The sequence below is a fragment of the Perna viridis genome, chromosome 4 (assembly GCF_037379345.1).
Source record: "Perna viridis isolate PV_CMFRI_1.1 ecotype Kerala chromosome 4, ASM3737934v1, whole genome shotgun sequence".
NCBI lineage: Eukaryota > Metazoa > Mollusca > Bivalvia > Mytilida > Mytilidae > Perna > Perna viridis.
In genome coordinates, this window is record NC_142448.1 from 21,731,351 (window position 1) to 21,756,164 (window position 24,814).

The window sequence follows — 24,814 nt, forward strand, 5'->3', positions numbered from 1 at the left end:
AAATACAATGGTTTTAGATGAGAGGATTTTCAAAATTGGAAATGTAAAAATTGGCAAAATTCCATTTTTAAGGGGCAATTACTTCAACTTCAGTCAACATATCTTCATGAAAATTTCAGCAAAGACCAAATTTTAGCAAAATGCTTTGTTTTTTTTTTTAGTGTTCTCCAAAAATTTTCAATTTGAGCCTATGGTCTATTTTAAGTAATGGTGCCCATGTTCAACAACAGATCACAAATCCTCACAAATGAACTGTTTAAGATACCCTTAGGAACATTCAAGCAAGGTTTGGTTACAATCTGTTCAGTAGTTTCTGGGGAGAAGATGTTTGAAAAAATGTACAAATGATGGTGACGGACGACGACAATGGGCACAAAGTGATAGCAATAGGTCACATGACCCTTTGGGTTAGGTGAGCTAAAAAGGACATAATTCATTACAAAAGTGTCCTTTTAAGAAGTGTCCGAAATTACATGCTTGCAAAAATAGTGCTAAAAATTCTACAGTTATAATTCTCATGTAAAGAACTCATGTTTGAATGGAAATAAATCCTTACTTGTCAGTTTCAAAAATTGCGCTAGCCTAAAACACAACATTTGTTTTAAAAAAGAAAGCTCAAAATATGATATCATGAGAATACCTACTATAAAAAAACAATAAGATATAAGACATGTCACAACTAAGAACCCTTTGAAATATTTAATGAGAAGTCATTAAATTTGTCCTTTAGAAACAGGAAACATTTTATAGTTTTAAGATCTCCATAACAAAAGCTATCTGGGTCAGCATGAACAACTAGATACAGAAAATATTCAGTACACAAATACTTCTTAATTACCTGTTGGGCATGAGTTTCTCTCACAAACAAATGCCATTTTCTGCTCACATCTTCCAAATTTCCATTTGTATTCATTGCCCATAATAGTCAGATAAGCACAGTCACCGTCTGCAACATCAGGACTATTATCAGCCCAGCGCCCCTCATATCTTGAACTAGTATCTGGCCCTTCATTCCATCGAGCTTTATCAACCTCATTACTATCATCAATACCTTTTCTATTCATACCTAAAAAGACATCAGACTATCATACAAAATAAAGGATCAAATATGATGAAATGATGTAAGTCTAAATTTCAACTCTCATCAACAAATGCTTGCATGGCCATGTCAGCCTCATACAGTAGATCCTTAATTGTTTTTCAGATATCCTCATGCAAATTCAACTCAAAAAGTGCAGCAAACAAAGTCAAAGACAGAAGTCTTCAAAGTTGGTAATAGTCAATAATTATTAAATAGAAAAAAAACAGCATACTAGTACATGTAATCAAAAATGCAAAAGGCCATTTATAAATTTGAATTCAATACATACCATTCATTTAATCTAACAAGGTGTGTGATCAGTGTAAAGACTTCATAAAACTATTCTTATATACATCCTATCCCCAAACTAAATCATAGTGAAGTGATTAAACCTTTCACGAGGTATTTTAGAGCTTGAAACAAATCAAATAAAATGAACTGCAACCTCTGTAATCCTATATACAGCCATTCAGAACAAGATGTCAAATGCTATGTCATGCAAAGAATACCCCCATTCAGCCATTTTAGTCAAAGCTGGGAAGGGAACCACAATATAATTCATCGTGAAGCAATACACTAAATATCTCAGCATTCCCTGCAATAAAAGCTGTGAAACCTGTTACAAAAATTTCCATAGTGTACCACTCAAAAAACTACAAAGTCTATTGGTAAACAGGAAGTAGATTAGCAACAAACCTAAAAAAAGACACTGTATAAGTCATCATTAGAGAGCAATATACCAAATATCTAAGCATTCCTTGCAGTAAAAGCTAAGAAATCTTACATGAAAATTTCCTTAATGCAGCATCAAGTACTCGATATCAGTAAACAATTAGTAACTTTTAATTATTGAAATATGACAGTTTGAATTGTACACATTTAACAGTACAAACCCAGCAGTGAAACTGGATTGAGTGGAATCCTGGTGCCTATATACTGTACAATATCTACTCAGTCATGCAAACTGGACTTCTGGGGCCTACACAATGTACACTATCTACTCAGCCAAGCAGACTGGACTGAGTGGACTCCTGGGCCCTACACAATGTACAAAATCTTGACTAGACCTCTGGGGCCTACACTATGTACACTACCTTCCCAGTCATGCTGACTGGCCTCCTGGAGATTTAACATTGTACACTACCTACCCAGCCATGCTGACTGGACTCCTGGGGCCTGCTGTTTCACCAAATCTCCTACTTCTTCATTACCATAAAAGTCTTTGATTGTAACTAACTGACCACCAGTGCTGAAATGAAGAAATCAAAAAGTGTAAAATCAGTGGAATCATAGTTGGACAGATGAGATAAGACAGGCAGTCACACATATTCTACATTCATATTTAAGCATCCATCTGCAACATGATTATGATTTGTTCACTGTGTCAGTTTTCCTTTTTTCTTTTGTCTACCCTAGATGTGACAATTTTATGAATAACTCAGCCAGAATTTCTAGAAAAGCAGAGGACGCTTACCCTACCATTGCATCTGTTTTCAGTAAAGTCTGGGATGCTCATATACTTTTCCTTCTTTGTACATGTTATTTTGGTTATTTCATGTTCATTGTTGTGTGTGTCTATTTTCCTTGTCCAGTATTTATCCTCAGATTATATTCTTTTGATTTCCGCTAGCATCTTGGTTCCCTTGATTACTCTGTCAACAACATTAATAATCTAAACTTTACTCTAAATTACTTTAATATTTCAATTGTTTTATAAAACCTGTCTTATCTAAACCCTTTTCAGTTGACAGGTGTTGGATTTTCATATTTTCAAAATGCATTGAAGCTAACAATATGGGACCTCAGGAAATGTCAGATCAAGAAACATGTCTGCATTATTTAGGGTTTTGAGCAGACAGGGTTCACTGTAATTTAAAAAAAAATTGTAATGCATTAATATAAAGTTGATCGAGATTATAACCAAATAACACCAGAATAAAAAGCTTGCCAAATGCAGCACTATACGACTGCAGCCAGTTGAACTTTTGGCAAGTGTGGACACAATATTAGTTTTTAACATACTTAAGGTTGCACTATACAGATGGTATTGAGGCACATTTTTTTCGTACACAAACTGAACCAGTCTAATTTTGTAAAATTTAAAAATAAAAGGAGAAACTTGGTGGAAATATTGATTGTGGGTAGTAGAGCCTTTGTACATAAATAGATGCAATACTTGTGAAGGTATTTTAGACAAAAAATTTTGGGAAGGCACAGGAAAAAACTGTTGGATTTGCTTTTTTAAGTGTCTCAAATTCAATACAGCTTTATTTCCACAAATTGTCATAAAGTTATCTGCAATGATCTATTTATATAGTAGAACCTTATACATACTGATATACAATTCATTATATAACAACTGATTTAGATACATATTTCACAATATTTTGAATTCAAGCAAGTAAAAAGTTCTGCTTTCATGGATCATTTTGTACCCCATTATCTAACAAATGTTCAGTGATAGAGAAAATTTTTTGGCACTTTTTTTAAACCATTGTAAAAAGGGACAATTTACCAAAAAAATCATTAACATGAGATGAGAAATTTAAAAAATAGTCTTCCAAAAAATCGTTTTTTTCCCATTTGACCCTTTGTTACTCAAAAATGGTGAAAAATATTTAAATATTGATTAAAAAATGCAGGTATGGATTTCAAATGAATCTAATGAAAAAGAAATTCAAAATAAGTCCAAAAATAAAAAAGTTGATTTTTTTGGGTGTGCCCCCACCATAGCCCCCGATAGAGTGAAAATGCTAAATGCTATTACAAATCTGATATACATTCTTAACACAGTATTTTACAAGAAACAAATTAAAACATCCTGTCAAAATTGAGATATAAACCTTTTTTAAGACTTGTCTCTATGAGGTTATTTATAGGAAGCATATGCATAGAATTTAATTGGTTGCTATTTTTCTCCATCAATATTAAATAAACACCAATTTTACCCTTTTTGGTCCCTTTTTGGCAGAACGGTATGAGCCAGTGACCCCATTTTAAATAGCAAGCTTTCTCTAGCAGCAAGTACTGCTAACAATATACCAGGTATCCAAATTTCATGACTTAAATTATAGCATTGAAACGAAAAAGTTAACAACGAAACAACGACAATGCCAACAGCATCATAATATAATATGTCCACAATTTTTGGGATCATATTAAAATGAGGTTTCACAATATATAAGCCATTTAATTTACAGCACTTCAAAAAGGTCAAGAGTATTGTGAAGACAGTTTTATCAAATATCAAATCAATTTAAAAAAGAGGTGTTTTCTTGTGCGTTAAAAAAAACATCAATTACAATTTAGCTACTGTTGACAGAACTTAAGGATGATTGCTGATTTTGTCAGATTCTTTTACTCCTCTGCTTTATCAACTTAATTGCCTTAACACTTTTTGGCCAGTGACCCCCAAATTTCTTTTCATAATTTCATTAAATGCACTGTAAAATGTTATTTGGGAAGTTTTCATGAAATCCTTGTTATTTCTTCAGTGTTTTAATAGATTAAACCTTCTCAGGCAAAAACTATGAAGAAACTAGAGAAATCCTTCCTGCCAAAATTTTAAATGCTTATATCTCAAAAACGGGTGCACTGACCCATCTATTTTATTCTTCTTGTTTTGTTCTAGCATGAAAGATCTCATAAGATTTCACAACCCTTTAAAATCATTGTAATTCTTAAATGGAGCAGTGAACATACTTAAGAATAAAATTAATTGTTACAGGATCATTAATTCAGTGTATGCAACATCCCATATATTGGTTTTAAAGTTGCCACTTAGGGCGTGTATATTTATCAATAGTCTTTAGATGAGTTGAAACCTTTATAGAATATTTGCAAATGACTATATAACACTGTGGTTTTATATGGTAAGGTCTGTACCTAAAACTGCCCAGAAAATTTGTAAGTAGGGAGATTTGAACATTAAACACTCCTTTGAATGTGTTTTTCACCCTTAAGCTACAAAATTGAATACAACTTTGTCAGATTCAATCCATAAGAAAGTGTCTGATTTTTTTGTTAAAACTGGTCCTGTGCATATTTTAATGCATCTAGCTAAGTCATTGAACTCGAAAGTTTAAACTTCTTATTCAATCAGATTTTCTTGAGCTTTTATGTATATCCTGGTACATTTCACAAAGATTACACAAAGAGGTTCCATTTCAAATATTAAGACCAATTTTACTTACAAAAACATTTTCTGAAGTGAAAGAAATGTTTCCAAAATGTGCAGGTATGATTACATTCAGAAGATTTAAATGCATAGAATTATAATTGCAATATAAATTTTTTTTTATATAATCTGATCTTTAAACTTTAAAAATTCTGGCAGTTCACTGTAATCCTTCATAAATTCTTTAAGTATATACCCCAGTACAATATTTCTAAAAAAGACAGAAAAATATTTCAGCCCTATTCCTTATTATTTAATTTTTAATTCAATGTTAAATGTTAAATGATGTGACAATCACATGATTAAGTCGTGTCTATGAGATGATAAATAAAACAAGAAGCTCCCAGGAGCCTGAATTGCTCACCTGGTTGAATTTTTGCCATTCAAAAGCAATAAATTTAGCAAGAAGTTGTCCAACAATTTTGACTCAAGAAGTATTAAGTAGGATTTATCATAAGGATCATTTCAACAATTAAAAGTTTCTTTTAATCCATCATAGTTTTCAAGATATTGACTGAAAACAGTAAAAAAAAATCATTTTTCCCCTTTCAAGGACAATAAATCTTACAAGGAATCATCTGACAACTTTCATCCCTGACGACTTTTGTAGTCCTAATAATAAGGATCATTTCAGCTATTAACAGAATTTGGCTAAACCTAACGATTTTGGAAATATATGTGAAAAACTACTGTCTGATCCCTATGTTCAATTTTTAGTAACGGCGGCCATGTTTTTTGATGGATCAAATATTCCCCAAATCAGTTCTATGCAAGATACACCAAGGAATATTCATACCAAGTTTGGTTCCAATTGATCATATAATGTCAGAGAAGAAGATTTTTGAAAGAAATAACATTAAATATAGCAAAAATCATTGAAAAAGGGCAATATCCAACATGACTTGATGGTTTAAGACCAATATTTGACCAGAGATAGATCTCATCATGCTGAACACTCTTAACCATATCAGAATTCAGCTAAACCTAACCGTTTTGGAGATATATGTAAAAAATTACTGTCTGACCCCTATGTTCTATTTTTAGTAACGGTGACCATGTTTTTTGACGGATCAAAAATCCCCACATCAGTTCTATGCAGAATACCCCAAGTAACATTCATACCAACTTTGGTTCTAATTAGTCAAGTCGTTTCAGAGGAGAAAAGTTTTGTATAATTGTTAACGACGACGAAGGACGCCAAGCGATGGCAATAGCTCACATGGCCTTTGGCCAGGTGACCTCAAAATGTCAGATGTACCGGTCACATCCAAAATCATATTGTCTACCATTAGCCCCTGACGAAGGCCATAGGGCTCATATTTTTCAATATTTAAATGTTTTATTCATATTTTAATTGTATTTAGTTCCTTTTTACCTTTTAAACATGGCTATTGTTCACTAATGCCTTATTCTTATTTACCTTTAATTTAAGCCACTTCACAACATATATTATCTTTGTTTAAGGAATAACTGTTACATTTTATGTCTATGACAAATAATCTCAATCATATGGTGCACACTAAATCACATGCACAGCAGATTATTTTCAAGTGTGCACCACAGGCATTGAGGTTATTTCAAATAAACTGAAAAATACAACAGTCATGCTTGTAATTTAATTTGAGTATCAAAATTCAACAAGTATATCATCAAAAAACATTGATGACATCACAGTCACATAACAAAGTTTTGTACATGATATGATAAATGAAATTTTATAGCCAATCAAAAAAGTTTGTTTCTTTTGAAATTAATTTATTCATTTATACCTCTGTCAATCTTATCACTTGAAATTCAACCTGTAAATTTGAGTACCTTACTTGCAGGAAAAAATCATTACCTCCTTTCATGCACATCTATAAAAAATGCTTAACATTTCATAAAAAATTTACAATTTGTTGACCAAATCAGGAGCAGCTATCATTACAAGTTGTTAGCATATAAAACAACTATGTTGGCATATCTCCTTTTACAGAAAATCAAAATTAACTACCTCCATAAATAATTTGCTTTTTTGTGTCTTTTTTTTTTCCAGTTTAATTCAAATTGCAAAAAAATTAGTACAAATAAATGACCCATTTTTTGGACAAAATCTTCAACCAGAAACTTCATCCTAACCACTCACCCTTTGCATATTCGTAAAGCATTTTCCCAGGTCTGTGTCTCGGTGTCAGCTGTTCCATATAATCTGTAACATGATATACCCCTTGTCGTCCATCCTATACAAAAACAAAACTACACATTGACTAATTGTTTCTATGCTTATCTCATGATACTGTAAGCTATAAGGTCAAAAAATGAATGAAAACAAAATAGAAAATGCACAACTGCATTTTTGACTAAGACTTGTTGAAGTTTCATCGAAGTCAGAGAAGTAGCAGATGGTAACTGGGAATGGATATACTGAATAGAAAGCATGATCACTATACATGCATACCTTCTGATTTTCATACCAGTGTGTATGATAACAATAACAGCTCCATTTTAAGGATTGACTGTATTTCGTTATTCAATATAACTGTGATGCGAGAACCCTGTATTAACAATGAACCAGACAATAGTCCTGCACTAAACAATTTAAAGAATGTTGGGATAATAATAGTAATATGCACTGAGTTTCAATAAAATACCTTGGTTTTTGTCAATTCAAAGATTAAAGATCCTAAGAATTGTTCAACTAGAAAAGAGGAGTTATAATTTTTAATTCAAAATTTAACATGTTAATCAGCAAACATCTTTATATGACTTAAAAATTTTCTGGTAAAATAATGAGATGATAAACAACAAAATGTCAAATGCTACGTCCAAATGGGCAATTAAAGAGTATGTCAAAAATTTATACTGAGTGCATGTAAAACAGTTGGTCAAGCTCAATATCAGAATACATGTACAGTGTTCTAGCATTTTTCAGAAATTGAGGTTTATTTGGGAAAAATCCACATAAAAACAATTTTCCCACAGTCAATGATTGCTTTCCTAACAAAACAAATCCTTACAGCATATGAAGTTTTCAACTTGCCACGGGAAAGTGTTACTAAGTACCCAACTTTCCCTGATCCAAATTTCACTTGCCCTGGGTAACGGGTAACAGGAAATAGGAATCCTAGAACACTGATGTATACATAATCAAAATCATTTGTATGTTGATTTCCAAATATGTGAAACAGATGTTAAGTATCATACTGTAGTCTCCCTAAAATTTAATTTAAAATGACTTGCTACAGTATATTTGAATGATAATTTTCAACTAAGATTTTATACTTCTCACGCTCATGCAAACAGTTATGCTTTTATAATATATCCAAAATAATGGCCTGAGTGCAAACAGCTCTTTGTAACTTTTAGTTCAAAGTGTTCACCTATTCTTTTAAAGATGAAATAATGGTGGCAATAATGAAAAAACTGCCATGACAATCACATCATCCATCCATGTCAGTCCCACATACTTACTCAAGTGTAACATTCCAACTCATCTAATATTTGTTCTATTGAAGAAGGTTTTATTGGTGTAAAATTAATCTTCATACCATGACATTCCATTAAATGCCCTATTTAAATGTTGTAGAATTTCTATGGTATTTAGCTTTTGGCAGTAGGTTAATTTAACAATCTATAGAAAAGAAGTTTGGTTCTACAGTCATATTCAAAGAGCTTAAAGTTACAGACCATCTACTAGAATATTTTTCTTTGAAAAAAGTCTTCACTATTCATGAGATTTATTGCGCAAATTGGTACAATAGTCAAAACAGAAAAGGGGACAACTCCTCATTAATGGTACCATAAAATCTTGTGTATACATGTACTTTGAATGTAAAAAGTCATCCTCCCTAGTCAGGGTTTTGAGCGGGTATCATCCAGCACCATCTAGTGAGTTACTTTAATTTAACCCGGATCCAAAATCCAATCAAATCACTCGTAATAGAAACTCTTCGATATAACTTACAAAGTGGCTACACATAACGTCATTTTTTCCAGTAAAGACTCCACACAGAATCTACAGTTATCATTTATGCTCAAATTGCATCATTTGTGACATCATGCAACTTTCAGTTACTATATCGGATTGTCCATTACCTCGTATTATTATTTACCTTTCCACAGACATTTTATGTTATATCGATTTTCATTGGTGCTTCTCATCCGGAGAAGCAACCAATCGGAACTGGCTGGACGATACCCGCTAAATATGAATGAGTGATGTCAGGGGTTTGAGGGAACTAGAGTGGACTCAAAACCCTGACTTTGGAGGATGGTAAAAAGTTAGATGAAAAAAAAACTCAATCACAAGGTGGAAAATGACAATCACCAAATTGATAAAATACACAATACAAGCTAAAACACAGCCATAAAAAATATGAAGGGTGCAATGCACCATCTTTTATCAAGCCTATAACAGGGAAAATGAGTTCATTTAGTTTTGAAATAATAACATTTTATTTTGTTATGGAAATGCTAACTGAAATTGAATTTTCTTCAAATTAAAAAAAAAAATTATCAGCTCCTGAACAACTAACTCTGTTATCAAACCAGTATAAGCTCTTTGGATATTTATACTGCATTGTAAATGTAGACAAACAATTATTAACTAACAACTAAGATGTCCTTCAATGTAAATGTAATCATCAATGACATGTTTACATAATTATAGATTTCAAATATCCCCTGGGAACATATGGTGATATAACCAATCAGTCAATGAAAGTTTAAATCCCAATACATAACCTACTAAGACTTAACACTATCTAGAAATGTTCAATAACTTTTATACACTAAAATCTTAAAGTTTGTTTTTTTTTCAAATCTTCCTCCATTAAATTGCTTGGTTATTCACAGGGTCTTAACTTGGTAATATTATGATGTTCATAATGTGCTTATATACATATTTAAAAGAAATTTTACATACTTCACTAATACCACAATGTGTAACCCAGATGCATATAATTATTGCATGCACAAACAACTTCTAGTATTTTCATGTCATAGTTTAGGCAATAACATGGCATTTCATACAACAGACACCCTGAAAGCTTCACTACATAAGTTATAATAACAGTTAAAGTCTTTAAAGGCGATATTTAAATTGGAAATTAATGAAACATGTAATAATTATATTTATATATTCATATATTTACAACATAACAGCACAACATAGAAGTAGATTGTGGCCATACAAAACTTCAAAATATCTTTTTAAATAATGAAGTCATTTAGTGTTTATAATACCAGTACAAGTATGTCTGAATAGGAGAGGCCTAATTTGTAAGTCGGAGAATATTTCTCCATTATTTCTGTGTTGATTCTTGTGTAACTATTAATGATAAACATAAAGAAAAGATTTCATTTACAAATATAAACAGGAAAAAATACAGGTACATGCAGTATGTAAACAAAACAATACAAATTAGCAATATAATGATATCAGTTAATATTTTTATACAAACTAAAAATAAGTTCAACATTTTATGAAATCTAGGGTTTATCAGTCTCTACTAAACTATACAACCTCTACATAATGATTTCATATGAAAGGATTATATCCATACAGGCTCAAACCAGTTCATATAAAGCCTGTCCCACATAAAATTTAACCAAATTCCTACATTTATGATGTATAACTCAACATTCTTTTTAAATGCACAAATATTTCAACCCATAAAAAATTCACTGTTGTATATGGTTTGTGATCTGTGAAAAAGGAAAAACCTCAATGACTGAAACCCAGTCCAGATAGAGACTTAGCATAAAAAAGGATGACCAAGGGTCACATATAGAGTATAATGTTACAGTTGACAAAACATCTCTAATTGTCAAAATTCGTATCTTGATTGATTACATGTTAAAAGATTTTTAAAAATCTTGTTGGTATTATAGTGAATGAATCAAACCATAAGTGACCTTCAAATGACCTATGTCTAATATTTTGACCACATGCCAACACTTAATATCAGGATGAATATACAGAGCAACATCATACAAATTAGCATGAAAAAAAAATAGAATCCATACAGCTTTCATCCAAGAGTCCCCCCCCCCCCCCACCCACTTCATCAGTTTTAAATACCGCACGCTTTTGCCACACCATAATTATCAAGCTTTTTCCAAAATTTATTGTACATGCTACCAAACTCATTTCAGATAGTAAAGTATAAAAGTATGGTAGAGCACAGCAATTAATTAGACCAGAGGTAGCACTTCCTTCTTAACATCATTTTTATAAAGGATAATTATAAAACCAACATATAATAGAAACCAAAAAATTACTGTTTTTGCTGACATAAAATGAAAAAAACATCTATAGAATAAGTGATTCATGCATTATATGATGCATAGTAGAATTATGGGTGTATATCTGCATCGCTCAATATAACTTCCATAAATTCTAATAATATTTGCAAAAATATCAATTAAGTTTTCACTAGAGGTACCTATGGTATTTATTCATGTAACTTTCCAGTCAGTTAAGGTTTAAATTACAAAATGAAGTAACAAAATTTAATGGTTGTTTTATGTATGTCCACAGTCAGCTGAAGTGTAAGATAATAGGGTATCCACCAGGGCTAGACATTGATCCATATAACAACTTCAAAGTTATAACAAAAGCCTTCCACATACTGATACAATAAAACCTCTTCACTGAACAATTTAAATGGTCAAAATAAAGAGATAAACTAAGAGAACCTATACTAATGTTTCCCAGAATTCATTCATGTGGAATCAACAGCCAGGTTAAACAAGTAAAGCCATTCCAGGTCACTTTCTTTATGTAAATCACTGATAATGTTCTCAAATATTCAGCCTTATCTAAGAGGAAAGTCCAGATGAATTTCTTCTTTCTTCCTACCATTTATTCAATAACATTATAAAATAACAATTCTTTCTTTCAAAAAATATAAATGAAAAATTCTTTAAAAGTATGTGTTTCCTTTCTCTCTGTCATTATGAAATTAAAATGAAATGACTGTACAATAAAGAACCTATCAACCCCATGACTGTAGTATACAGTTCCTATCACCTCACTGACTGTGCAGTACCTATCAACCTACTGTACTTTTCAGTAACTATCAACCCAAAGACTGTACAATACAGTACCTATCAACCAAATGACCATATAATGACTGTACAATACTGTACCTATCCACCAAATGATTGTATAATGACTGTACAATACAGTACCTAACAACCCATCGACTGTACAATACAATACCTATCAACCAAATGACTGTTCAATACAGTACCTATCAACCAAAAGACTGCTCAATCTAGTACATATCAACAGACTGTACAATACAATATATATCAACCCAATGTCTGTACAATACTGTAACTATAAACCCAAAGACTACAATACAGTATCTATCAACCCAATGACTACAATACAGTACCTATTAACCCAAAGACTGTACAATACAGTCACTATCAACCCAGACTGTACAATACAGTTCCTATCAACCCAAAGACTATGACAAATATGAGTAATATGTTAATGTATCAAATGGGTAAAAGATTAAGTCTTAAAAGGAACATTGGTCAAATGCAAAAACTTCAAATACCAACATTGCTGACAATAATTCAGATGTCTTTCTTTTAAACAAGAAAGTATGCCTGAACTATAGTCCTGTTTGATAAAAGTATGTGGACCAATGTTTTCCAGCTGTTATTTCAACTAAGATAATTACACTCTACTTAAGGGTGTCTTAATGAAATACTGCAAAAAAAGAGAATAACATCACAGTGTTTGATTTCATAAAATTTGTAAGTAAAATATTAAAAGTTGGACTTCATGTACATGTATGGTGATTCAGACCTTTAATGAAGACTTTGATCCTATATAAATCTTATGTTATTTTTAGTACTTAAAGTTGAAGTTTTAAAACTGTGGCTTAAAATCACTCATATAATCTTTGTTAACCATTCAGGACATGGCTGATTTTAACAACAATTACAAATACCAAGGATGTTGTATTTTATTTTTCTTTTCCATTAAAAATATTATAAAAAGAACTACAATTTCTAAAAAAAAATCAGTGGCAGATCCAGAGTTTTAGGTAAGGGGGCCCCAAAACAAATTTCTTGACAGGATCACCAGTGAGGATCATGAAGTGATCAGAATTTCCTAGCAGGGTTTGGGGACATGCCCTCCCCAAGAAAATTTTGAAATATTAAACCTCAAATCCTACATTCGGATATTATCTTGAACAATTTTTCAACAAATTTTAGAAACTGTAATTTTCTAAGGGGAGGGCCCAGGCCCCCCCCCCCTCCCACCTTGGATCCCCCACTGAAAATCACATTAATTAGTCCTTTAACATAAGACTTAGTATTTGTGTGACGTTTTATATTAAAATGTTTATACGACCAATACACAAATAAATGTCCCAAAATAAAATGTTCTGCATCTACATGTATGAAGTCTTATGTTATTGGACACATGGATCGACTTTTAAGTATAAATTGGGTAAAAGAGAGATCATATGAAGAAAAAAATACTAATTCAAAAACTTAACTTTCATTATGGATATGAAATATCAGACTGCCTGTAAGCTATAACCACTTTATAGTACAATAAATTTATCAGTGTTTCATGACAGCTTCATGGTTAGGTAATATGACCCACCAATCATATGACACATACTGTTCATGTTACTTTTTAAGAACCAACCATGCCTTACAATCTCAGTCACTGATGCTGATGCAATGTCATAATCATTACCTTTAATGCCAACTTTAGAACCTTTTAATAAAACTATTAAGATTTTCTACACATTATATTGAAAAAATGATACTATTTTTTACTACTCAAGCTTTAAGAAAAGTTCATAACCAAAGCAATGAAGTAAAACAGTCCCTTTCCTGTAAAGTTAAAACAGAAGTATAAAGATTCTGACTTTACCATGTATACTGTAATTACACTCACCTGCTGGACAGTTGTATACTATATTATCCTGGAAAGAACAAAAAAATATATATATAATCAAAGAAAAAATATAGACATGGATGATTTATATTGCAAAAACAATTATTTTTGCAATCTTATTGGTGACCCTTTAAGCTGATGTAAAACAACCATTTTGCATAATAATACAGCACTGTGCCAATGTTAGTCCAATTTCAGATTTTCACAGAATCTATATAAAATCACATTTTTCACAAAACGAAGTCAATTGTGAAGCCATTCTATTATCAATCTAGAACACAAATATATAGATCATATGGGAAAAAGTAACAAGAGGCTCTAGAGGGCCTTATACCATCAATTGGTAAAAAATGATCTTTTTATTCCTTTCAAGGGCAATAACTTTTATAGGATATCATTATGCAACTTCATGTCCTGGTGACTATAGTAGGCCATGCCATAATAAGGATCATATCAACACTGAAAGTTTATTTCTATTACGGTTTTAAAGTAATACACTAAAAACCAACAAAAATCATCATGGTTGACCTTTTAAGGACAATATCTTCAATAAAGAGTTGTGATAAAAGTTTGACCAAATAGAGACCTTTGCAGAGCTTGTCAAGCTGAAGAAGACAATCACACTGTTTTCCTGTACATCTTTCTGAGATAATATATGTAGAAATAATTGTTCAATGGCCTTTTGATCCAGGTGAGCTTAAAATGGAACTGACCTTTTGCATTATTTCAGTACTAAGTTTCCTAAGCTATGAATCTGTATAAGCAGTCAGACACCATAAGCATATGGTTTCAAAGTGAAAGCTATATGTAATATACCTGATATACCATATGTATCAACCATGCTGACCCAGTACTGTAAGTCATAAAGGTAGTAACAATATAACAATATAAGGTGTTATCTACTGCATGAGAAAACAGAAATAATTAAATGCTCTGTCAGTTTAACTGTTTTTAACGGAATGTCAAGTACTTAGGTTTAAACTATATCAACAAATTCAGATGAGACTTGTTGATTGATTGATTGACTGTGGTTTTATTGTCCTATGGAAGATATTTCATGCATTTCAGGACAAGAATGTTTGATCAATCTAAAAGGTCCTGCTTGGTACTAGTGTACTAGTTTGACATGCTGAACAAGTACTAGCTCATAGATTCAATAGCTGGCAGGTAGACTCCAACATTTCCTCATTCTATTTCAAATATGCCACATGCTCGGTGGAGAAGCTGTGACTACCAATTTCAAGATTTGGTGTGAGTGTCTGGGATCGATCCAACCTACAACCTCCAGCACTTAAGGCCAGCATGATAGCACAAGACCACTCATGAGTTACTGATGGCCAGATCTACATACAAAGGATGGTTCATGTGATGTGATTGCAACCCCTTTGAAAACCAACAAGCACTATTAAACTCATCGTTTTGATTCAATTGTGACTATTAAAGCCAATATTTTGGAATGTTTCATGGCCACATATCATCCTCTTTTCTTTGTATTTAGAATGACAACAACATGAAGTATAGTTAACACCATTTTTTGTTACAAGGAAGTTTAATAAACACTCTAAAACCTGTACTGCCCCCAACACAGAGAAGTAAAACTCCAGAAATTTGAAAAAAAACACAAAAAATCTGGACAGAAGTATTTTCGAGGGGCGGACAAGGAGGAAAGAGTTACCAAGATTCTTGTGGAAATCAAAAGAACGTAATCCAGGGAGAAAATCCAGACATGGAAAACAGACAAACACAACAAAGGGCATAAAACAACCATGTTATAACCTCTAATTACAAGAAGTCTGCGTAGTTTCAGCAAACTCTGGCATAATGTACGAGTCTCAATATGAAAACAACCTACGCAAGTGCTGAAGGGATGTTGCAACAGGTGAACAGAAAGTTCACGATAAGGAATGAAAAATCATCCAGTTTGTTGTATAAATTGGTATATGAAAATATATCAATTCATTTTAATTGGCCTCATAAATGAAATAACATGAATTTTATATTTTGATATATATATTTGATGAAAAAAATATTAACTAGTAAACCATAACCAGTTGTGTTCAATCAAAAATTTTATAATTACATCAACAAAATATATCAGAAATTAAAAAAGATAATCAAGGGAACCAAGATCCCAGTGCTTATCAAAAGAATACATTCCAAGGATAAAGACTGACTAGAAAAATAGATACACACACAACAAATAATACAAATTACCTAAATAGCACATACCTTTGTACAAAGAAATAAAAATATAGAAACAACCTGAACTCCACTAAAAACTGGGAGCATGAACTAAGTGTACCAGTAGTGTAAGCATCCTCTGTATTTCTAGAAACATCGCCAAGCTGTTCATAAAATATCACATCCAGGGTAGACTAGAGGAAAGGAATACTGTCACAGGATGAACAAATCAGTTCTCATGGTGCAGATCTAGACTACTATAAAAATCCTTGATCACACCATGTTACTGAATTTGTTTTTTGTTCCTTCGGGAATGTTTCTGAGTCACTCAAGTAATCCCTTTTGGTATTACCAGGTACAATGTAGCACCTCAGACTGCTCAGTCCAGTCTCATTATAAATGAGTCATGTTAACTTGCGTATAATTTAACTATTTCAAGTTAGTTGTCTCATTGAATCTCCATTAGGTATCAACTTTTTGATCAACCAAGTCCTGCTGATCTCAATGAAAACAACTAACAAGTGAACGAACGAGAGGAAAGCATTTTCTGGACAAAAGCGGGGACAAAACAGCTTGGGGAATGAAACAATCGTTTATCACACAGTCAAGGGAGTGAAAACATTCATGCTGGGACTGATTACAATAGTAATATTTAATCCCATATTCATGCGAACACATTTCAAAACAATAATATCGAATTGGTCTAGACCGGGGACTTTATATAACGATATGCACTCCATATCTAGGCTTTACTCGCGAGCCCAATCATTATTTGCCCGTGTCTTCATCTTATCTTCATCTTCATTGATTCGGATGCCGACATCCTAAGACATTTGTGCACCGTCCATGAGTCAAGTATCAGTAAATTTAGTTCAAAAGTGTGGATCGAACAAGGTCAGAAGAAGTACTAGATGCGTCTTTAGAAGCACAAGATTTCTCTAGTATAGAACCGTCGATGGTGTTCCAATCACCAATCCCTTATACAATGTCATTTTGATTATGCATGGTATAGTGGTATAAATAAATCTCTGAAAAGAGAGCTTCAGGTTATGCAAAATAAAATTGTACGATTTATTAATGGTTTTGACAACAGGAAAAGAGTTGATTATCCTGTTTTGTTAACAACTGGTTTTTTAAATGTTGAACTTAGAGTACAACAAATGTGTCTAAACCATGCACATATAATTTTTTATGATAAGTGCCCAAGGTACATGAATAGCAATTTTGTGAAAATGGCAGATATTCATACTTATGATACAAGATCATGTAAATTCAATTTTTTTACTCCATCGGTTAATTGCCTTCAATTCTTCAAACACATTTTATTATAATGCTATAAAGGATTGGAATAGTCTCCCTATAGAATTGAAGATAACAAAAAATGTGAACAGTTTTAAAACTGAATTTAAAAAGTTTCTTTTTGAAAAAATTAAGGTTACTTTAGAAAGTAATTTTATTTCATAATATATAAATATAAAGCCTGCCTAAGTCTTGCGTCGGTCAATTTGTTGCTTTTTGATTTTTAGCCCTAAATAAGTTTGGGTACATTTAATGGACCCCATTGGAAATAAGCTGAAACGCTTTAATGGGCTATCCAAGGTTAGACATCCACCTAATTTTTACTTTTTAAGGCTATCAATTAAATTTTAACATTTAGCCAAGATGCATTCATTGCAAGTTTTAATACTATATTGTCATAAGAGTATAATATATATTGTATGACTGTATTTAATGAATGGATGCTGTCCTGTAAATTGTATGTATGATGTTCTGATCTGAATAAAGCTATCTATCTATCTATAGTATTAATCTATTTTCTTGTCTGCGATCATAGACCATTCCTCAAAGTTGCAGTTGTTTACAACAAAACGTGCGGCTCGCTTTAGCATAACATAAGTATGCGGTTTCCTTTACATTTCCGTTACAAAAGTGCAGATTTGTTTTAAGCATACTGAGAACCCGGTTGGCATTATTGGTAACCAATGACACCAGGCGCGTAGCTGAGGCCAAATTGAAGTGTAGGCAAAATTACGGCAGGGGTCTGGGGCGGAGCCCTAGTAGGGGGTCCAGAGGGCGAAACCCCCCCCCCGAAGCTCCGCGGAGATAGCGTTTTAGAGCATCATTTATGCCTCTCCTGGATGTATTTTATCTCAAAAAAGAAAATTGGCAAAATTAAGTGCAGGCAAAAGCTTTTTGCCTAACGGCAGCTACGCGCCTGGACACATGTTTTTCCCATCGTAGGTCGGAAGAGATGTTGACCCCCAGATACTTAATAGCGTCCAAAAATTGCATGGATGAACCTTCTAATTTATTGTTGTAATCAACATAATATATTCGTTGTTGTGTCAGTTTCATGCATATTTCACTTGATCGGCTGGAATCGCATTCCCCATTTCCTAGCCCATGTTCCAAGTTTATTAATGTCATCTTGTAGTTTTAAATAGTCACTGATGTTGGTAATGATTCGGTAATAGATATAATCGTCATCAAAAGGATTGATTTCAGAATCAATATCATCCAGAATGTCATTTATATATAGACTGAATAAAACAGGACCCAGGACAGTGACTTGCGGGACTCTTGATTCAACGTTGGACCATTCTGAATTGACACCAAAAACTAAGATTTTGCAGAGAAACATTAAACACATATTTTTTCATTTGACCTAACCACAGGGCTTGCTATGCATCCCGACTAAAATATGATCGCCTTTTTTTCGTGTTCATATTATATTCGAGCTGCATATTTGATAGTGTATAAGCAAACCCCTGTGTTTTAACTATATGCAAAGTGGTATTTAGTAGTTGCTTATGTATCATGTTAAATTCTGCACGTCCACAGGCGCTTACTCCTACTCTCAAATATGCAGCCCCACTGGTAAAATTATACTAATAGGGCTGCATGTTTGATAGTGGGAGCAGGCCCATGTGACACCTCCATGAGAAACAACACCAAGTCTTCATTAAGTACTCAGTTCGTGACAGCTTTCCGTAACGTTTATATTTGGTGTAAATACACGTTAGCAATGAAATAAAGTTTGAAATAAACAATAGAGACATCACATTTGGACCCTGTTATCGGTCCATGTATCTTGGTTAAATGGCTTGCGGGCATCAGTCAAGTTAGTAAGAAAGTCAATTAAACACACCTAGGACCATAAAATAACCATCCACTGACCACCTCTCTCTAAATTTAATAGTTCCGCTCTGGTTTTGAACATTTGAAGTTGGTTTTATTCCAGGCAGGATCTTAATATCTATTTACTATTTTCAATACAATATTTTATTGGAAAGAGCACAACTCAAAAGAGGCCTGATCCAAACATATATATACCATTTGTTCAGTTACCATGGAAATACTGCCTTGGAGGGTACCTTGTAGAGGCGTTATCGCAATTGTACCCGGAATTTGTTTGTAGTAAAATACTTCAATTAACTTCAGTTTATGAACTATTTTATAAGGTGTGCCTGTTTAAATGGGCTCAGCGGTTAATATATTTCAGGAATTTTAATGATTCGTTTTGGGTGTCTGCAATATGATACTTAAATTGATGGTGATTATCTGATAAAAAATGAGAAAAAAATCTTGTATATAGTCACACAAGTCCGTGCCGTATGAAATAGACATTTGATATTGTTTTATCGATATTTACAAATATTTATATAAAAGATTATTTTTAGAAAAACCAGCGTGCTATAGGAAAAACATATTCGTGTCATTGGACACGCCTGGTTTTCTGTTTATAAACTTTAAATTCCCTACCCATTAACAGACCATTCATGTGTCATATTGGGTGTTGTCCTAATATGTTTACTTCACTCGTTTCCTTCGAATTGCACATGAAGCAGACAATCCATTGCTATTCGGGAGGATTATTGAAATTTGTTTCCTTTAATGCGATTTTGTACTATTATCACCCATATTAAATGTATAGTAGTTTCACCAAATGCGATCACATGGGTGGTTGTATGCTTTGAAATATCTTGTTTTAATCAAACCAGTATGGGAACATCGGCCACCAGTATGAATAGGGTGTAACCAATGCAATCTATCTTTTACGCTGTTTATGCCTAGACATTATATAAGCCTAAGTGTGTCTTGCAGTTCCTTTACAAACAACTAGTAAGCAAACCCTACATCATATGTCTTCTGTAACCTTTACACTTGTAAAACACACATGAAATTCCACAAATACATACACAAGTTTGTAACCATATGCAAATGAATTTGATCTTTTTTTGTTTTTAGATGTTCAAAGGTCAAAAGTAAAGATGACAAGTTTTAAATGAATGGTGTGCATATTTCATCACTGTCAAAGTTTTGACATTAAGAAGGGCTTTACATCTAGACTTCTTTAAAAACACCCAGATGATGTTCTCCTGGTTAAAACACAGTGGTTGAGCTATAAAAATCATCATTATTTGTTGGATACAGACACATGTATTTTATGTGACGGAATATATTGCATTGAGACTACTAGATACATTACATGGCGTTTAGAGACATACCAAAAAAAACAGTTTATTTCATAGTTAATGTGTGGTTACACCATATACAAACGATATTGATCCAAAGTAATGAAGCAGAATATTCAAGAAGGGCCTCGAAGTAGATTTACTCGTCGGCGTACAAACCCTTTGCAATAGTAATACCAAAAAGTCCTGGGTATGCCCCTGTGTTCGTAACCTAGTTTCCTGGTGTACATGATTTTGATCTTTAGATAAAAGTAAAAATGGTCATACCAAACAAGAATTACAAAGAAAACAAACAGAAGTACATGAATCACATTATGGTCTGGACAATGAGTTCACCATATACGTATTAAGCCCACAATCATGTAACTATCATATGACTACTGTAGTATGTTGACAGTCAAGATCATGAGAAGGAGATGCCCAACAAAAAAAAGCTATGCGATGTCCAGCTCCTATATGGATTCACTTCAACAGGAGACACGCCCTTGTGATGGGCTGTCCACAGAACCCTAATAGATTCCAGCGATTTGGTTACAAAACCTTTAAATGTGATCATGAAAGCGAAGTACTACATCATCTTCGACGCTTTTATGCAAATTAACACCTATAACATGTATAATTAAGAATATTAATTATAGGAAATTATGTTATGCTTACCTGAGCTTTAATATTGACTAGTAATGCATATAAACACACGAATGAGATCCAAATTAGAGTCATTTTTCTAAGTTTTTAGTTTTCTAATTTGAAACTAGAAAAAGACTGGTGTTTCTAGAATCAACACATATTTTCCATGCTAAAATATAAACAAACCGGTTCGAAAAAGCTATATTTTCACGATTTATAAGCGAAAGTTGTAGTACAGAAAAAGATTCACTGAAGGATGTGCCTAGAAACTTCAAAAGTTGAGCAGAATGGTACTTCGTGCGACCGCACCCACGTGAAAAAATGTCATGGAAGAGCGCACAACTTGGGCCGAAATGGAAGGGCAACAATACCCTTAAATATGTGTTCTTTTTATAGAAAGTTGGATCTACCCTGCCAAGTCGTTCATCTATTGGTCGATGTATTGATCCATTGTAGAACTCTAGCGGTCCATGAAATTACACATTTAAAGTCTACACCCATTCATTACAAACGTTCCACTACAGAGAAGGATTAACTGTTACATGAACAAATTAAAATTTTGAAGTTGACAGATTGTCTTTTGTTAAAAGAAAACAAAACGTGTGCACATTGTAGAGAGAGCGAACATCCTTCATTAGAGGTACATCCTAGTGTATTATGTATTGCCTTTTGCAGGTGAACACCTTTTGCTATTGACTTATTGGAATTGGATTATCTGATTGAATGAAATGAATTATTCAACCAATGCGATCCGGAAAATAAGGTCTAGCAAGTTATGTTATTTCTGTTTATTTTAATAAAGTGATACGTCAGGGAGGTTAAACTTGTTAGTTCTGAATATATTCAAACTTACTTATTATAATCAGACACCATCTTTAAAGGAGGAAAACGGAATGGAGAAGCCGCGATGTAATTTTGCAAATCTATAGATGCTTTCAGTCTATTCTCCGATTTTAAGTGCCCGAAAATAATAAAATACTATTTTATATAAAAATACTGGGATACTTCTTGCTACAGGGTAAATTATTTTATTTCACTAAATTCATACAAGATTTAAAAAATTTGTGAAACGTAATTCATTCATTTTTTTCTAATACACTTGCAGAGTAAACAACTGGACATTCAGATGTGATAAGTCATAAATGTTAAAACAATGTCCAGAAAAAAATGGCTGTCTCACTACTAATAATCATTAATAAATCAATGAGCACTGGCCGCTATCCTTCTAGCTGGAAAATTGCAAATGTGATAGCTATTTTCAAAAAGGGAGATGTATCTCAATCCTAATTACGGGCCAATATCTTTAATATGTTGTGTAGGTAAAGCTATGGGAAGGGTTATTTTCAATCATGTTTATAATCATCAATTTAATAATCTCATATATAAATATCAATCCGGTTTTTTTGTCCAATTATTCAACAGTTCATCAACTTCTAGAAATCTGTGACTGTATTCCGAACTCTCTTGACAAAAAAGAATTTAGCTGTTTCGTGTTTTGCGATTTTTCTAAAGCATTTGACAAAGTTTGGTATTAGGGGTCGATACATTATATGAAAGCTTATGGTTTTAAAGGAAGACTTATACAATTCTCTGAAAATTATCGATATGAAAGAAAACAAAAAGTTGTATTAAATAAATCTTCATTGTTGCCGTGCAAAGTGTCAGTGGTCGTCCTTCAAGGATTGGTCCTTGGTCCTCTGTTTTTTTTTATTATATTCATTAAAGGTATCGCTAGTAATCTTATATCATTGTGCAGACTTTTTGCTGATGATACGTCTTTCAAGTATCCTGGACAGAATAGTGACCAGATAAAAATGTGACAAGTCGCCACCTTAGAGAGCTCGACAATTAGTTTAATAGTTGGCTTACGTCATTTAATAACGAGAAAACTGAATTAACAATATTTCCAAACACGGATACAACTGATCTTACCTTTTCATTGAAGAATGAAAACTTTCCTTGAACAGAATCGCACAAGCACTTCGCGTGAAGCACTTCGGTGTTACCTTTAGTCGTGATGGCGAATGGACTAAGCTTATAGAAAATTTAATGGCTAGTATAAGAAAACACATCAATTTTCTCGGGAAATTGAAATATCATTTATCCAGATAATATCTAGAAAAACTATATCTAGTTTTTATTTGACCCATTTTCGATTATGGCGGTGAAGTTTGGGATAACTGTGTATCGAGTTACGCTGATCAATTAGAAAAATTGCAACTTGAAGCAGCAAGAATGGTGACTGGTTTACCTACATTCACAAGAACCGAATCATCAGGCGATTGGGATGGCAGTCATCAGCAGACAGAAGGAACAGTGAAAATTACAAATGTTCTATAACATGGTGCATAAAAATGCACCAGATTATTGATGTAATATTGTCCCGCCAAATATACAAAGCACGTCAGATTATCCATTACGTCTATAATGGGCAAGATATAATGTTTTCCCAGGGCCGGATCCTGACACTTTGGAGGAGTAATCCAGGGAACCAAGATTCTAGCGAAAATCAAAAGAATGTAATTCAGGGACAAAGTGAACGACCAGACATGGAAAACAAACACATTAACAAAAGTAAATGGGCAACTTTGACTCCACTTAAAACTGGGAGCATGGACCAGGTGCACCGAAAAGGAGAGTTGCCAGCCTCAGAAAAAATGGAGTGCTAGGACTTTATTTGCCATTTTTTTTTTTTGTCAATTTTACACATGAAAATGACAAATTTTTCAATGAAAAGGAGGTGTCAACCCTCTGCACCCCTCTGGACCCCCACTATCCCCTTCTGCAGGCTTAGTCTAGCTGACATCCGACTCATTTATGCCTCAAACAATTCGCCAGTGTAATAAACTCGACCAAAGTCTACATAATTTTGACACAAAGGCGAAATTTTAAACAGGTTTAATAGGAGAAAAACAAAAAGTCCCCTCATATTTTTCGTTTGGACCTAGAATTCATAAAAAAATTCCTAAAGATTCCATATTGTATAACTTCCCATCTGTTCACCGGAATGTTAGTATCATGGTCTTCACTCATTTTCTTTTTAGTTCATCTATATACTTCAAATACATATTATGCATGCTAAGTTTCAATTATTTGTATTATTGTATATTGGAGAGGACATCTTAACTGTGATTCACTTGTGTCTGATCATTTTTGTTTTGAGCAATAAAATATGTTTAAACTAACTGGACTTTAAGCACTTTTAATATTTCGTTATTATCTTCATTCATTCATTTTCAGTGTTTGTTGTTTTAACAAAACAACCACAATAATCCTATTGAAAACCATAGACTTTCGTACACATACGTACATTTATATATAACACTGGCCAGACACAATGTGGTAATCGGATTTGTGGT

The 24,814-nt window shown here is 32.9% G+C and overlaps 1 protein-coding gene across 1 annotated transcript in view; it reads right to left on the reverse strand.

Moving 5' to 3' along the window:
- Window positions 1-21,845, reverse strand: part of LOC148619308 (uncharacterized) — a 109,836-nt gene extending 87,991 nt beyond the window's left edge. The window contains exons 1-5 of the mRNA XM_088579058.1: window positions 21,486-21,845; window positions 14,173-14,200; window positions 7,384-7,477; window positions 2,230-2,330; window positions 839-1,066 (exon numbers count right to left, since the gene is read on the reverse strand). Of these exons, the coding sequence (XP_088435184.1) occupies window positions 839-1,066; window positions 2,230-2,330; window positions 7,384-7,477; window positions 14,173-14,200; window positions 21,486-21,548 (514 nt within the window). The 5' untranslated portion in view covers window positions 21,549-21,845. The remainder of the gene's footprint in view (window positions 1-838; window positions 1,067-2,229; window positions 2,331-7,383; window positions 7,478-14,172; window positions 14,201-21,485) is intronic.
- Between the last annotated feature and the right edge of the window lie 2,969 nt (window positions 21,846-24,814).